Source organism: Staurois parvus, unplaced genomic scaffold (genome assembly GCF_062004578.1).
Source record: "Staurois parvus isolate SC_StPar_1 unplaced genomic scaffold, SC_StPar_1.0 ptg000779l, whole genome shotgun sequence".
Taxonomy (NCBI): Eukaryota; Metazoa; Chordata; class Amphibia; order Anura; family Ranidae; genus Staurois; species Staurois parvus.
In genome coordinates, this window is record NW_028318575.1 from 228,657 (window position 1) to 245,169 (window position 16,513).

A 16,513-nucleotide genomic window follows, 5' to 3' on the forward strand; every position below is an offset into this window, starting at 1 on the left:
CTGAAAGCACTAAGATACTTTGCAAATCATATAAATTGGAAAAGGGTACAAGCAGACGAAAAGTGAGTTAAGACTGACCGAAGGTTGATGGTGCACAACGGTTGAAACTTCAGGCCCACCTGCAGCTGATTAGCAGAACTTGAGCTCCATACAAAATATACTACGCTTTCACTAGCAACCCCCCATGAGATAGGCTTTTGCTGGACCTGAAGTGTTCAGATTAGATGGGGTTTATCTGTGTATACCTGGTCCATTAGTCCCTTCACCTCTGTATAAATTGTAACATGTGGAATCCAACAGGGCTGCAATGGCCATGTCTACACCCCAAGCTCAACACCTGGAAACAATTTGCCTTGTGTCAATGGCGACAAATGCATCACTTATATTTTCTGTCCATGATAAATAATTATCTGTATATATAGTGTTATTCTTACAGATGTTATACAGAATTGTTAAACTGTGTTTAAATGTATCTTTAGCCTTTTTTTTATTTTGAAAAGAGTAGAGAACGGTTGAAAACCTTGTTAGGTGTTTACTCTTCACAATTTTTTTCAGCACATGCTGCCCCATCACACCCTTCACAGTACTCTACTGCACATAATGCCCATCCTTATACCCTCCCCACCCTCCTGCATATGTACCTGCCACCATCATACCACCTAAACTCCTCCAACTTGAGTCTGTTTTCCCCATATTGGCACTATAGGCTTGATTTACTAAAGGCAAATAGACTGTGCACTTTGCAATTTGCATTTGCACTCTGCAAGAGCAGTTCCTCCAGAGCTTAGTAGATGATCAGAAGCTCTGCTGACTTCCATCATCCAATCCATTAATTCTTGTACATGCACAAGATTGGGTATTTTTTTGCAAAGTAAAGCTGTACCTCATTCACTAAGTTCTGGAACAACTGCACTTGCAGAGTGCAACTGCATTTTGCAAAGTGCACAGTCTATTTGCCTTTAGTAAATCAACCCGCTGAAGCATTTGCATTCTGCAGAGCAAAGTAGGGACTGGCCAGAAAGGGATTACTTTGGAGGCATTTGCTAGCTTGCACATGTACTGCAATGTATGTGAACTAAAAATCCCTGTTTTTGTGCAAAGTGTGATAGAAAGGGTGTATAGCAATGTGCAGGGGGTTCATCCAAAATTTTTACTGATGCGTTTTGCATGTGTTTTTGATGCATTTGCGATGCATTAAATAATAATAATATGGATTCTTGTACTATCTTCTCAGCTAATAACGATTTCTAAAAACATCTCAAACGTAACACAGGAGAGTTTGTGAGGTGTGTGTCACGCGTTTGCAGATGATTTTGTTTGACATGAATGGAGGCTTTTGGGGAGCAGTAAATCCAGCCAAACGCTACAGTATATGTTGGTGCAACACTACGCAAAGTGACAAAAATGCATCCATGTGAACAACACTCTCTGCTGCAAAGCACATAATAGACACAGAGGGCTTGATTAACCAGTTGCCGACCGCAGATAGCCGAATGACGGCTACACTGTGGCCAGCCAGTTCTGGGAGGGCGTCGTATGACCCCACGGACACAGCTGATCACGTGACGTGGTAAAAGGCCAATCACAGCGGCTTTTTACCACGTGATCAGCCGTGTCCAATGACACGCTGATCACAGGGAAATGCAATTGCCGGTTCTTGGCTGCACTTTCCTCACGCTGTCAGAATGTGGGGAAAGTACTGCCGAGAACCGGCAGTTGTCAGAGCAGGGATCAGCACCGATCATCAGGGCACTGATCATCAGTGCCTTGATGATCGGTGCCCAACAGTGCCACCCACCAGTTCCACCCACCTGTGCCCAGCAGTGCTACCCACCAGTGCCCATCAGTGCCAACCACCTGTGTCACCCACCTGTGCCCACCAGTGCCGCCCACCTGTGCCCATCAGTGCCACCCACCTGTGTCACTCAACTCTGCCCATCAGTGCCACCCACATTTTCTCATCAGTGCCACCCACCTGTGCCCATCAGTGCCACCCACCAGTGCCCTTCAGTGCAGCCCAGCAGTGCTGACAGTCAGTGCCCAGCAGTTGTGCCAATCATTGCCCAGCAGTGGCGCCAGTCAGTACTGCCTATCAGTGCTGACTATCAGTACCCATCATCAGTGCCGCCTATCAGTTCCACCTATCAGTGCCGCCTATCCGTGCCACCTCATTAGTGCTGCCTATCAGTGCCCTTCAGTGCTGCCTATCAGTGCCCATCAGTGCTGCCTATCAGTGCCCATCAGTGCTGCCTATCAGTGCCCATCAGTGCTGCCTATCAGTGCAGCCCCACCAACGCACATCAGTAAAGGAGAAAAATTACCTGTTTGCAAAATTTTATAATAGAAACAAAGAAACCTTTTTTCAAATTTTTTGCACTTTTTTGTTTATAGCGCAAAAAATAAAACCCCCAGCGGCAAGTAAATACCACCAAAAGAAAGTTCTATTTATTTATCCTCCCTCCTAGCACATCCCACCTCCCCATCCCCCCTCCTAGTACAAATCCCCCCCAATCCCCTCTCCTAGAACAAATCCCCCCCCAATCCCCCCTTCTAGTAAACATTCCTCCCAAACTCCTCTCCTAGCACACATCCCCCCCAATCCCCACTCCCAGCACAAATTCCCTCCCAAATCCTCCCTCCTAGCACAAATCCCCCCCCCCAATCCACCCTCCTAGTACAAATTCACCCCCAATCCCACCTGCCTACACAGATCCCCCCATCCCTGCTCCTGACACAAATACCCCCCCCTAAAATCTCTTAACACAAATCGCCCAATCCCCGCACCTAACACAAACTCACCCCTAATCCCCCTCCTAGCATAAATCCCCCCAATCCCCCCTCCCAGCACCAATCCCCTTTCTTTAAACCCTATATCCAGACATGGAAGAGAGTAGGGAAACCTGTGGTCATGGCTGCCTCCTAGGCAGCAGTGCACCCTAGGCGGCTGCCTAGTTTGCCTAGTGGTAGCTTTGGCCTTGTTAACGGGGACCAAGTGCTGTCTTTCACAGTTCGGCCTCTGTGCCGGGAGCGCACATTGAGCTCACTCTCAGCACAGAAACATCAGTCGCCCTGCGACGCACATGTGCGGCATGCAGGCGTTACAGCCCACCCTTTTTGCGAGCGCCCCATGTGTTAGGCAGTCGTAAAGGGGTTAATACCATTGAACTGCTACAGTATAAATGTGTTTTATTTTTTTCTTTCCAGATGTTCTATTGGCCGATGGCATTTGTCATCCCCCCGTCGGTGTTTGCCGTCCATCTTCAGTTTAATCTCCTCTACCAATTCTGGATACACACCGAGGTGAGCGCCATTCCCTATCGTAATGCCGTTCTTCGCCCCGGGCACTGTCCTGGAAATTTCGGGGTAGGACCTGATTTATGGTGTACGAGAAATCTTTGTCTGACTCCCTTAAAGAGAAACATCTGTGGGGTTTTTGCTCCTTTTACTGAATATATTGCTAAGTTTATAAGGAACAATGAGACCAGTTGGTCTCAATTAGATAACATTCTTTTGTTAAATCTGTCTAATATCAAACTCTTTCCTCCTTGGCGGAACATGTGTCTGTATCTTGTAACCGCTTAGACCCTGATAGGAGAAAACATTTCAGATAGGGTTCCCTGCCAAGAAAAAAAAAAAAAAAGAAGCCAGGGCGGGATTGGGCTGATAAATGTAACCAATTGATATGTATTATATCTTGCAGGTAATTCCGATTATTTTTTACATCACTCATAAATAAAAGTAATGGTATTGGGTGCGGTTCATAAAGATTTTTTTTTCTTTATTATCTTTCTGAATTCAGATTTCAATTTTATCTGGATGGCCAAAGATGAACAAATAAGAAAGTGTCCTCGAGGGTCCAAAGTGTGTTTTTAAAAAAAATAAAAAAATAAAAAAGGAGTTTTAACTACTTCAATACCGGGCACTTTCACCCCCTTCCTGCCCGGGCCAATTTTCAGCTTTCACACTTTGAATGACAATTGCGTGGTCATGCAACACTGGACCCAAATTATATTTTTATCATTTTTTTTCACACAAATAGAGCTTTCTTTTGGTGGTATTTAATTACTGCTTTTAAAACAAATTGTAGTGAGCACTCTTAAATAAATGCAGCAGCTTGAACACTCCAGGTAACCACAATACCTATAAAATATGTATATATAAATGTAAATAATAACAGTGCAGCACTCAAAATGAATTAAAGGCAGTATAAAGTCAATGCGATATCCGCGGTGCTGTCTGGATTTGATGAAAACTTCCAGAATTTTACTGCTTCAAATAATAGCAATGCGCACTCACCAGAAACGCATGGATTATGCGCATGTAGGAATAATCATCCCAGATGTCAGATCCATCAAAGACCAGGTGGTGGGCATCCCTCTCACGGTGGGACATCAAGGACTCCAAATCAGGTCCAGAGGTCCCCTTAACCTCCCTAACGGTATTCCCGAGTGTAGCTCGGGGTAAAATGTCTGTACCAAAAGCGGTAACCCCGAGCTACACTCGGGCTTACCATGCGGTGCTGCATAGGGAGTCCCTGCAGCACTTACCTTGTCCTGCGCTCCCGCGATGTGTCCCCTGCAGCGTCCCCGGCCATCTCCTCCGGCAGATGCCGGCATCCGGCTCCTGTGTTCCAGTCCCTGTGACGTCGGGACGTACGGGCACCGCCGGCGGCGAGAAATTTGAAAATTTAAAAAAAATGTCATTTTTTTCAAAACGATTTTTCATAGTAAAACATTGCTGTTTCAACCCATTTCACATACATTTTGTCCCAAGTGCTTTGTCCTGCGCCCTGTCTGCATTTTGAATGTTCTGCCTGGAAACTAAGAAAAGTCCACGGCGTCCAAAAAGCGTCCCTTTAGGTCAAAAGCGGTTTTAGACCGGCTAGAGAACAGCGATAGTAAATCAGAACCACTTGCAGAATTGAGTGATAATGATTGGTGGGGGAAATTCCTCATCAGACACTGAAAACGATTTTGCGACTTTGCTCAGCAATGTGTGAACTTGGCGCTATATTTCACATTTCAGTGTTTTTGGTTTGATTATATTATTGAATTAAATGTAATATTATTATATTATTATTTTTTATGATTATATATTAAATTATAATTTATGATTTCGTGTTTCAAGTTTTATCCTACCCGGGATGTTTACTAGACTCTTGTTCGGACAGATTTCAGTGAGTTATTCCTAAATTACAGTCTACAATAAAAAACTACATATTTCCATGCCAAAAAAATGGTACCGCTTTCCGCACCAAAAATCGGAAATAATCATACCGCCAGGGAGGTTAAGGTCCGTCAGGTAATCCACACTGATGGTAATGATCCCTCCTCTGGATGGTATAGGCACCTTCTCTCCTCAATGAATTCTGATGCCACCAACACAGGAATAGTTTCTTGGAGTCAAACAATCCTTTGCCCAGAGACAATCTAACTTTTAAACCTCAGCTGAAGGAACAATCACCCCAGGTGTATGCGTATCAAAGCCCTTTGGCTTTGGAAGTTTTCATCAAATCCAGACAGCACCGCGGATATCGCATTGACTTTATACTGCCTTTAATTCATTTTGAGCGCTGCACTGTTTATATTTAATTACTGCTGTTTGCTGTTTTTTTTTATTTTTTTTGCTAAATAAATCAGAAAGAAACAAAAAATTTGAAAAAACCCCCACATTTTTCTTTGTTTCTGTTTATAACATTTTGCAAAAAAAATATTGGTTCTTCATAAATTTAGGCCAAAATGTATTCTGCTACATTTCTTTGGTGAAAATAGCCCAAATCAGTGTATATTATTTAATCAGTGGGAAAATTATAGAGTTCACAACCTATGGTATATATGTTTTTGAAAATCGATCAGTCCTGATGTACTGATGGCCTATCATTTTTATCATATTTTTTAACACCAGAACAGTGTAAATACCCCCCAAATGACCACTTTTTGTGGAAAGTAGACCGTCCACGGTATTTAGTAAGAGGAATGGCAAATTTTTTGACAGTGTCATTTTTGGAAAAATTTAAAAATTAAAATGTATTCTTCAACAATTTTTTTTTTAACATACTGTCACCAGTGCAGTGCAGCTTCCTCATAATACTGGTGTAGTGGTGATCAAGGACACTGACTGGTGACAGTATGTAAAAAAAAAAAAAAGTTTTAATAATTTTTTTCAATTATTTAAATGTTTTTTCGTTTTCTTTACATTTTTGTTTTTAACATACAGTGACCAGAGCAATACAGTGTTACCATAGTAACACTGTACTGCTCTGGGTAGGTGATCAGGATTTTTTTTTTGTACACACTATTATTATTATTATAATACAGGATTTATATAGTGCCAACAGTTTGCTCAGCGCTTTACAATATAAACACTATGATTGCTTGTAACTGAATTTTACAGTTATAAGCAATCAGTTTTTTTTAATGAAAATGATTCATGCAGTGTTTACTATTGTGATTAGCTGTGATTGGCCACAGCTAACCACATGGTAGAGCTGTGCCCTATCTGTACCACGTGGTTACTGTGGCCAATCACAGAGCTTATCACACTAGCAAAAATTGAAATGCACGAATCAGAACCTTTCATTGTGCACAATTGTCATGTGATCTGCTGTGATTGGCCACAGACATCACATGGTACCGGCAGCAGCAATCTGTCATTGGCTGTGCCCGTGGACACGGGGGGGGGCAGATCACGCTGGAGCATGGTCCGTGGGGCATGTGCGATCCTGGGAGGGTGTCTTATGACATCCTCCCAGGATAATAGGGCTCCTGCCTGACCAACATATTACAATAGATTGGGCCATAGAGGGGAAATCTTCCAATGGGAACACTAGTTCTGGTGATAACCAGGGATTCTCTCACTTTGGAGGGATTTCCTCTCACTTCCTGCTTTGGTGATGGGATGGCAAGTGAAGGGAAATCTCCTCTATGCAGCAGAGATGGCAAAAAAGCCTGACAGAGGTTATAACCCTCCAAAGTATTAAAAAAAATCTGTACCATGTGGTTACTGTGGCCAATCACAGAGCTTATCACAATAGTAAAAAATGAAATGCATGAATCAGAACCTTTCATTGTGCACAATTGTCATGTGATCTGCTGTGATTGGCCACAGACATCACATGGTACCGGCAGCAGGCCGGTACAGCAATCTGTCATTGGCTGTGCCTGCGGACACAGGGGGGGGGCAGATCACGCTGGAGCGTGGTCCGTGGGGCGTGTGCGATCCTGGGAGGGTGTCCTATGACATCCTTCCAGGATAATAGGGCTCCTGCCTGACCAACATGTTACAATAGATTGGGCCGTAGAGGGAAAATCTTCCAATGGGAACACTAGTTCTGGTGATAACCAGGGATTCCTTCACTTTGGAGGGATTTCCTCTCACTTCCTGCTTTGGTGATGGGATAGCAAGTGAAGGGAAATCTCTTCTATGCAGCAGAGATGGCAAAAAAGCCTGACGGAGGTTATAACCCTTCAAAGTATTAAAAAAAGGTTTTGCCTTTAGTTACACTTTAATAAAAAAAATTGGTAAATTTAAAGCTCTACGTGATCTCTGAAACTATGAATGTGAAATATTCAAATTAATTATATGTTATTTATGCCTAAAAAAAAAAAATTAAACCAATTCAAAACATTCTTGTTCTAGTCCCATCATAATAAATACATAGAGTACAATCATGAGCAGTGCACAATAGGCTAATAAATGACTGGAATCCTAAACTGGACTAAAGGGTTTTTTTTATTATATTTACCTTCAAGGTAAAACCTTACTTAGTTTTAAAAAAAATGTACCATAAAAAAAGCTACAAAAGCCATTTTGAAATGTAAAAATTATTTTTAAACATACCTTTTCCATTTTAATTTGTAGCTGCTTTAATTTTCAAAAAAAAAAAAAAAAAAGAAAGAAATTAATTTCTTAAAATAGAAAAAGGTGCAAATCTGCAAGAAAGTTAATTAAAATCCTTTCAATGTACACAGATTACTCAGATGTTCTTTTTCTAAAAAAAAAAAAAGTGGAGCTACAATTTAGAAGCCAATTTATAAAGCAGTGAATCTAGCATTCAGCATGCATTCACTGCAGGTGAATCTTAAAAAAAAAATAAAAAAAAATTTAGCATATAAAAATGCTACATAAGCCATTTTGAAATGTAAAAATTGATTTTTTAAATATCTCTTCCATTTCAATCTTTAGCTGTTGTAATTTTTTTTTTTAATTACAAATAGATATTAACAATTTAAAATTATATTAATAAATACCTTTTCCATTTCACTCTGTAGTTGCTGTCATTTTCTAAAAATTTTAATAGAAAAAAGTGCAAATCTGCAAGAAAGTTTAATAAAACCCTTGCAATGTACACAGATTAGACAGATGTTGTTTATGTTTTCTTGAGAAAAAATTGGAGCTACAATTTAGGGGCAGATTTGTAAAGCAGTGAATCTAACATTCACCAAACATTCACTGCAGGTGAATCTTTGTGATTCGTATGCTCTAAATAACAGCAGTAATTGCCACTGAATGTTTGGAGAAAGTTGTGTTAACTGTTATAAAATATTCCCCAAGGCATCCTTCCCCATGTAAAGTTATGTACTTTCGGTAGCTAAGATTAGTACAGGGTGTCCCAAAAGTCTCCATACACAAGAAAATTTAACAAACTCATATTATTATTATTATTATTATTCTCTTAGATTGTAAGCTCCCAGGATCAGACCCTCCTAACCCTCTTGTATTGAACTGTATTGAACTGTATTGTCTCCCTGCACTGCGTTTTGCGTTGCATTTTTGCACCTGCGTTTTTGTGGCATTTTTGTTTTTTAATTTTTTACATTTTTTTGTTGCTAGGCAGATTTAAAACACAAGACGCATCAAAAACACGGCAAAAACGCAACGCATGCTTTTCTGCAGTGTTACCATTGAAGTCTATAGAACCAAAACGTCCTAGATTGTAAGCTCCCAGGATCACGCCCTCCTATCCCTTTTGTATTGAACTGTATTGTTGCTGTATTGTCTCCCGTTATATTGTAAAGCGCTGAGCAAACTGTTGGCACCATATAAATCCTGTATAATAATAATAATTATACAGGATTTATATAGCACCAACAATTTGCTCAGCGCTTTACAATATAAAGGGAGACAATTCAGTTCAATACAAAAAGGGTTAGGAGGGCCCTGCTCTCGGCAGCCTACAACCTAATAGGGAGGGCCTGGTGGAACAAAAGGTAATAACCGTAGGAGGATGAACTGTGGGAAATGAACTGATGGGAGAAATATTTTATATTTTATTAATAGATTATTTTTATATTTTTAATTAATATTAATGTTTTATAAATATTTTGTAAAATTTTGTAATGAATAGTTTGCAAATAAAAGTACATTTAGCTACAATTTCCAATTACAATGCAAGGTGAACTGTGGGAAATGAACTGATGGGAGAAATATTTTATTTATAGATTATTTTTATCTTTTTAATTAATATTAATATTTTATAAATATTTTGTAAAATTTTGTAATGAATATTTTGCAAATAAAGGTACATTTAGCTACAATTTCCAATTACAATGCAAGGTGAACTGTGGGAAATGAACTGATGGGAGAAATATTTTATATTTTATTTATAGATTATTTTTATATTTTTAATTAATATTAATATTTTATAAATATTTTGTAATGAATATTTTGCAAATAAAGGTACATTTAGCTACAATTTCCAATTACAATGCAAGGTGAACTGTGGGAAATGAACTGATGGGAGAAATATTTTATATTTTATTTATAGATTATTTTTATATTTTTAATTAATATTAATATTTTATAAATATTTTGTAATGAATATTTTGCAAATAAAGGTACATTTAGCTACAATTTCCAATTACAATGCAAGGTGAACTGTGGGAAATGAACTGATGGGAGAAATATTTTATATTTTATTTATAGATTATTTTTATATTTTTAATTAATATTAATGTTTTATAAATATTTTGTAAAATTTTGTAATGAATAGTTTGCAAATAAAAGTACATTTAGCTACAATTTCCAATTACAATGCAAGGTGAACTGTGGGAAATGAACTGATGGGAGAAATATTTTATTTATAGATTATTTTTATCTTTTTAATTAATATTAATATTTTATAAATATTTTGTAAAATTTTGTAATGAATATTTTGCAAATAAAGGTACATTTAGCTACAGTTTCCAATTACAATGCAAGGTGAACTGTGGGAAATGAACTGATGGGAGAAATATTTTATATTTTATTTATAGATTATTTTTATATTTTTAATTAATATTAATATTTTATAAATATTTTGTAATGAATATTTTGCAAATAAAGGTACATTTAGCTACAATTTCCAATTACAATGCAAGGTGAACTGTGGGAAATGAACTGATGGGAGAAATATTTTATATTTTATTTATAGATTATTTTTATATTTTTAATTAATATTAATATTTTATAAATATTTTGTAATTAATATTTTGCAAATAAAGGTACATTTAGCTACAATTTCCAATTACAATGCAAGGTGAACTGTGGGAAATGAACTGAGGGGAGAAATATTTTATATTTTATTTATAGATTATTTTTATATTTTTAATTAATATTAATATTTTATAAATATTTTGTAATGAATATTTTGCAAATAAAGGTACATTTAGCTACAATTTCCAATTACAATGCAAGGTGAACTGTGGGAAATGAACTGATGGGAGAAATATTTTATATTTTATTTATAGATTATTTTTATATTTTTAATTAATATTAATATTTTATAAATATTTTGTAATTAATATTTTGCAAATAAAGGTACATTTAGCTACAATTTCCAATTACAATGCACGCTGACTTTTGGGACTTGCTGTATTTTTTACTTTCCTTTGTTTTCCTAAATAAAAAGCACAGTTTGGTGGAATTTATTTATAAAACATCAAATTTAGCTTGTGTCCCTAACATGTTTTGTCTAACAATAAAGTTATCTTAAAATTTATCGCGCATCAACAAAGTTGTGAAATGCAGCAGAAAATCCTCTTTCGTGTTGCCATCCCTCCGGCTTCTTGCAGTCTCCCCCCTTCAGAGCTCCGTATTATCCTAACATGGCCGACTCGCTGAGAGTGTTTCATTTCCAATCTCCAAATATTTTCCTTTTTCACCATAGCATGGAAATTTGGCAAACTGCACGCTACATGCTCACTGAAGTGTGAAACTGCCTCATCACATAGAAAAACAGTTGGCGTGCAATAATCAGTATTTATCTCCGGCATTGCAAAGCGCGGGGCTGGGGAGATGGTCATTAATCCGCGTTTGTTCCTCCGGCTACCCATGCCCCCCAACGGAGGCCATACTGAGCAAACATGGCGGCCACTGTCCATCTGTGTAAATAATTGGAAGTGTTGGATTGTGAAAGTCTTTTCAATATATCAAGATATTATTTATTGCCTACAAGCTCTAAAGGAAGCCTTTTTTTTGCACATTTAGGGCCAGGCAACAGGTTTGCTTTAATCCCCCTTTTCTCAACACTTACCTTCCTTACTCCCCCACCTCTCTGTTAACCCCCAAAGACAATACCCAGTACTTCTGAGCATGGAGAAGCATGTGACTCCCTCCGTGGTGTTCTGTTTCAAATGCCACTTTATGGTATTGACATACCTCCGTAGACCCAATGAGGGTTATTTACTAAAACTGGAGAGTGCAAAATCTGGTGCAGCTCTGCATAGAAACCAACCAGCTTCCAGGTTTTATTGCTAAAGCTTAACCACTTCAAGCCTGGACCAGGGGTGGACTGACAACTCATGGGGCCCCCTGGGCAATAGGGGATCATGGGGCCCCTGTGTCCTTGCCCACACTCAAAAAAGCCTATGAAAAAGGTATTAGGGGCATCTCATGGGGCCCCCTACTGACCCCAGGCCCTCGGGCAGTGCCCGAGTTTCCAAATGGTCAGTCCGCCCCTGGTCCGGACACTTTTACCCCCTTCCAGTCCAGGCCAATTTTCAGCTTTCAGTGCTATCACACTGTGAATGACAATTGCGCGGTCATGCAACACTGTACCCATATGAATTTTTTAGCATTTTTTGAGACAGATATAGCTTTATTTTGGGGGTATTTATTCACCTCTGGGATTTAAATTATTTTTGCTATGTAAATAAAAAAGTTCAAAAATTTTGAAAAAAAAGTGTTCTTCTTATAAAATTTAGCAAATAAATAATATTTCATCATAAATCTTGGCCAAAATTTATTCCGTTATCTTTTTAGTAAAAAAAATAATAATAACCCAAATTAGTTTATAACCAAAAATTATAATTTTTAAACCTGTTTGTTAATATTTTTATTTTATTTTTTATATTATTATTCATTTTTTTTTTTACATACTGTCACGCTAGCAGTACAGTGTCACACTGTACTACTTGTGGGGGGAGGGTGATAAAGATTTTTTTTTTTTACACTGATTGCTTTTACACCCATAAAGGCTGTAAAAGCAATAATTTATCCTTCTCTCTGGCTGCATTCTTGCAGCCATTGAGAACTACTGTGTGAGCTGTGATTGGTCACAGCTTGTCACATGGTACAAGGCTGTTGTGAATAGCCTTGTACCATGTGACCTCTGTGATCATTCACAGATTTCACACGTAGTAAGCAATGATGTCAGAAGTGACATCTTGCTTACTACTCTGCATGTGATCACTGATTGGCCAATCAGATTAGCACAACAACAGTGCGTAGAGAACTTCATGGAATGGGTTTCTATGGCTGAGCAGCTGCATCCAAGCCTTACATCACCAAGTGCCATGCAAAGCGTCGGATGCAGTGGTGTAAAGCACGCCACCACTGGACTATATAGCACTTTTGACATGTTCTCTGGAGTTACCAATCACGCTTCTCTGTCTGGTAATCCAATGGACGTGTCTGGGTTTGGTGGTTGCCAAGAAGAATGGTACTTGCCTGACTGCATTGTGCAAGTGTAAAGTTTGGTGGAGGGGGGTTATGGTGTGGGGTTGTTTTTCAGGGGTTGGGCTTGGCCCCCTAGTTCCATTGAAGGGAACTCTTAAGACGTCAGCATACCAAGATATTTTGGACAATTTCATGCTCCCAACTTTGTGGGAACAGTTTGGGGATGGCCCCTTCCTGATCCAACATGACTGCGCACCAGTACACAAAGCAAGGTCCTTAAAGACATGGAGGAGAGAGTTTGGGGTGGAGGAACTTGACTGACCTGAACAAAGTCCTGACCTCAACCCGACAGAACACCTTAGGATGAATTAGAGTGGAGACTGCGAGCAAGGCCTCCTCCCCCGACATCAGTGCCTGACCTGACAAATGTGCTTCTGGAAGAATGGTCCAACCTTCCCATAGACACCCTCCTAAACCTTGTGGAAAGCCTTGTGCAAAGGGCGGGGCCAACCCAAATTTTGAACCCTACGGACTAAGACAAGGAGGTCATTAAAGTTCATGTGCGTGGAAAGGCTGGCCGACCAATACTATTGGCAATATAGTGTAAGTTAAATAGTACCAAAATAGAGTATACACTTGGTAACAAGCAAATGTCAGAGGGGCTTCATGGTTGGCTGTATTTGACACAAAGAACACAAGTCCCTACCCCAGCTCCTGTCCAGTTAGAACACTGTCCATCTTCTTGAGGCCGAACCCTCTGCCATCTTGTGCCCCACTCCAAGCCAGAGGCTTCCAACCGACATTCCTGGCCGTTGACCTTTATGTCCCCAAAGGAATGTCCAAACATAAAAGTACTTTTGCTGCACTTTACTGGTGGAATTCAGGACGAGACATAACAGTCACATCACAAGGACACACATTCCAGAGTCATTTGCAATTACTAAGATAATCACATTTAGTGGTCAGTCTGCATTACTCACATGTGAAAGCATATGCAGCACCTTTAGTAGCCATCCTACTTTAACAGTGTCTTCTCCACCCGAGATCATTAGTACTCACAGGACTGAGCTCTCTGTAGTCACCTCCTCCTTAGGTACACCTCTCCCGAGGACCCTCCAGGGAAGTAGTCTCAAACAGGGAACTCTTGGCCCGGTCTAAAAGGCCTTATGCAATGGGCCCTATCTCTCACCTCCATAAGGGACAGAAAAACTACAGGCATCTCCTCCCAGGTGTAGGTCTACTCCTGCTCTCCCAGGTGTAGGCCTCCCGCCCTATCCAGGGCCTACACGTGCTGGTTACATTGACATAGGTGTGGGGTGGTTATCTCCCATTCCCCAAGTGCTGCTGGGGCTCCTCCCAGCCTGGCCTATAACAACTCACCCAGGACTGCAGGAGGTCTCTACCGAAAAGGGTCCTAACACCTGATGACACTATATGCTGTAGCCAGACACTATTCTGATACAGAACCACCTAGTAGCCAAGTAGCTAACTGCACATGCCTACAAACAGACCTGAGAATGACCCTTAGGCCCTATACTTAGGAAGGTCCTGTCTACGGGCAATGCTAAGATAATAGTTTACCCGTTTCTGTCAAGCCCTTTCCCTATTGGCCCAAGTCCAGCGTTTGAGCACTCACATAAAGTTTCTCCAAACCTGGGTATATGTGCCTACACTGTGTCCCAAACAATACTGTTCCTCTTTAATAGGGTAAGGTAGAGTTTGTACAATATGTAAATATTTGGCACTGGAGGGTTATAATTAGAGATGAGCGAATCGAAGTATCCGAAGTGGAATTCGAGTCGAATATCGGAAAAATTTCGATTCGTGCCGAATCCGAAAAACAGCCTAATTCGGACGCGCGAATCGAAATTTTTCCGAAAATGGCGGCTGACATGTGCGGCGACGGAGCGGGGATGTCGGGGAAGGCGCGCAGACAAGGCGCGCTGCCCCATAATGCATTCCTCAACGACATGTGATCGCATCAGCCAATCAGCAGCCAGCCAGCCAGCACTGTGTAATGGTCGAGGTATATATAGCGGCCATTTTGGAAATCTTCATTTGCCTGCAGTCATTGAACAGAGGCAGACCGCTCTGTACTAGGGACAGGGACAGAGTTAGGGCCACAGAAACGAGAATTGGGGACAGAGAGAAGTTACTTAGGGACAGAGAACCATTACTCAGGGACACAGACTTGTTAATGAGGGCCACAGAATCGTTATTTAGGGACAAAGAAACGCTAGTTAGGGCCACAGAATTCATACTCAGGGACAGACAGAATTTTCACTCAGTGCCAGAGAATTGTTACTTAGGGCCACAGAAACGTTATTAGGGCCACAGAATTTTTACTCAGGGACAGACAGAATTGTTACTGAGTGCCAGAGAATTGTTACTCAGGGACAGACAGAATTGTTACTGAGTGCCAGAGAATTCTTACTCAGGGCCACAGAATTCATTCTCAGGGACAGACAGAATTGTTACTCAGGGACAGACAGAATTGTTACTGAGTGCCAGAGAATTGTTACTCAGGGACAGACAGAATTGTTACTGAGTGCCAGAGAATTGTTACTCAGGGACAGACAGAATTGTTACTGAGTGCCAGAGAATTGTTACTCGCACAGACACAAAATTGTTACTTGCACAGACACAGAATTGTTACTCGCACAGACAGAATTGTTACTCAGGGCCACAGAATTCATACTCAGGGACAGACAGAATTGTTACTGAGTGCCAGAGAATTGTTACTCAGGGACAGACAGAATTGTTACTGAGTGCCAGAGAATTGTTACTCAGGGACAGACAGAATTGTTACTGAGTGCCAGAGAATTGTTACTCAGGGACAGACAGAATTGTTACTGAGTGCCAGAGAATTGTTACTCGCACAGACACAAAATTGTTACTTGCACAGACACAGAATTGTTACTCGCACAGACAGAATTGTTACTCAGGGCCACAGAATTCATACTCAGGGACAGACAGAATTGTTACTGAGTGCCAGAGAATTGTTACTCAGGGACAGACAGAATTGTTACTGAGTGCCAGAGAATTGTTACTCAGGGACAGACAGAATTGTTACTGAGTGCCAGAGAATTGTTACTCAGGGACAGACAGAATTGTTACTGAGTGCCAGAGAATTGTTACTCGCACAGACACAAAATTGTTACTTGCACAGACACAGAATTGTTACTCGCACAGACACAGAATTGTTACTCAGGGCCACAGAATTCATACTCAGGGACAGACAGAATTGTTACTGAGTGCCAGAGAATTGTTACTCAGGGACAGACAGAATTGTTACTGAGTGCCAGAGAATTGTTACTCAGGGACAGACAGAATTGTTACTGAGTGCCAGAGAATTGTTACTCGCACAGACACAAAATTGTTACTTGCACAGACACAGAATTGTTACTCGCACAGACACAGAATTGTTACTCAGGGCCACAGAATTCATACTCAGGGACAGACAGAATTGTTACTGAGTGCCAGAGAATTGTTACTCAGGGACAGACAGAATTGTTACTGAGTGCCAGAGAATTGTTACTCAGGGACAGACAGAATTGTTACTGAGTGCCAGAGAATTGTTACTCGCACAGACACAAAATTGTTACTTGCACAGACACAGAATTGTTACTCGCACAGA

At 40.2% G+C, this 16,513-nt stretch overlaps 1 protein-coding gene across 1 annotated transcript in view; it reads left to right on the forward strand.

Annotated features, from left to right (window-relative positions):
• Positions 1–16,513, forward strand: part of AGMO (alkylglycerol monooxygenase) — a 299,706-nt gene that overhangs the window by 114,852 nt on the left and 168,341 nt on the right. Inside the window, exon 5 of the mRNA XM_089654571.1 lies at positions 3,205–3,300. Coding sequence (XP_089510697.1) covers positions 3,205–3,300 — 96 coding nt within the window. The remainder of the gene's footprint in view (positions 1–3,204; positions 3,301–16,513) is intronic.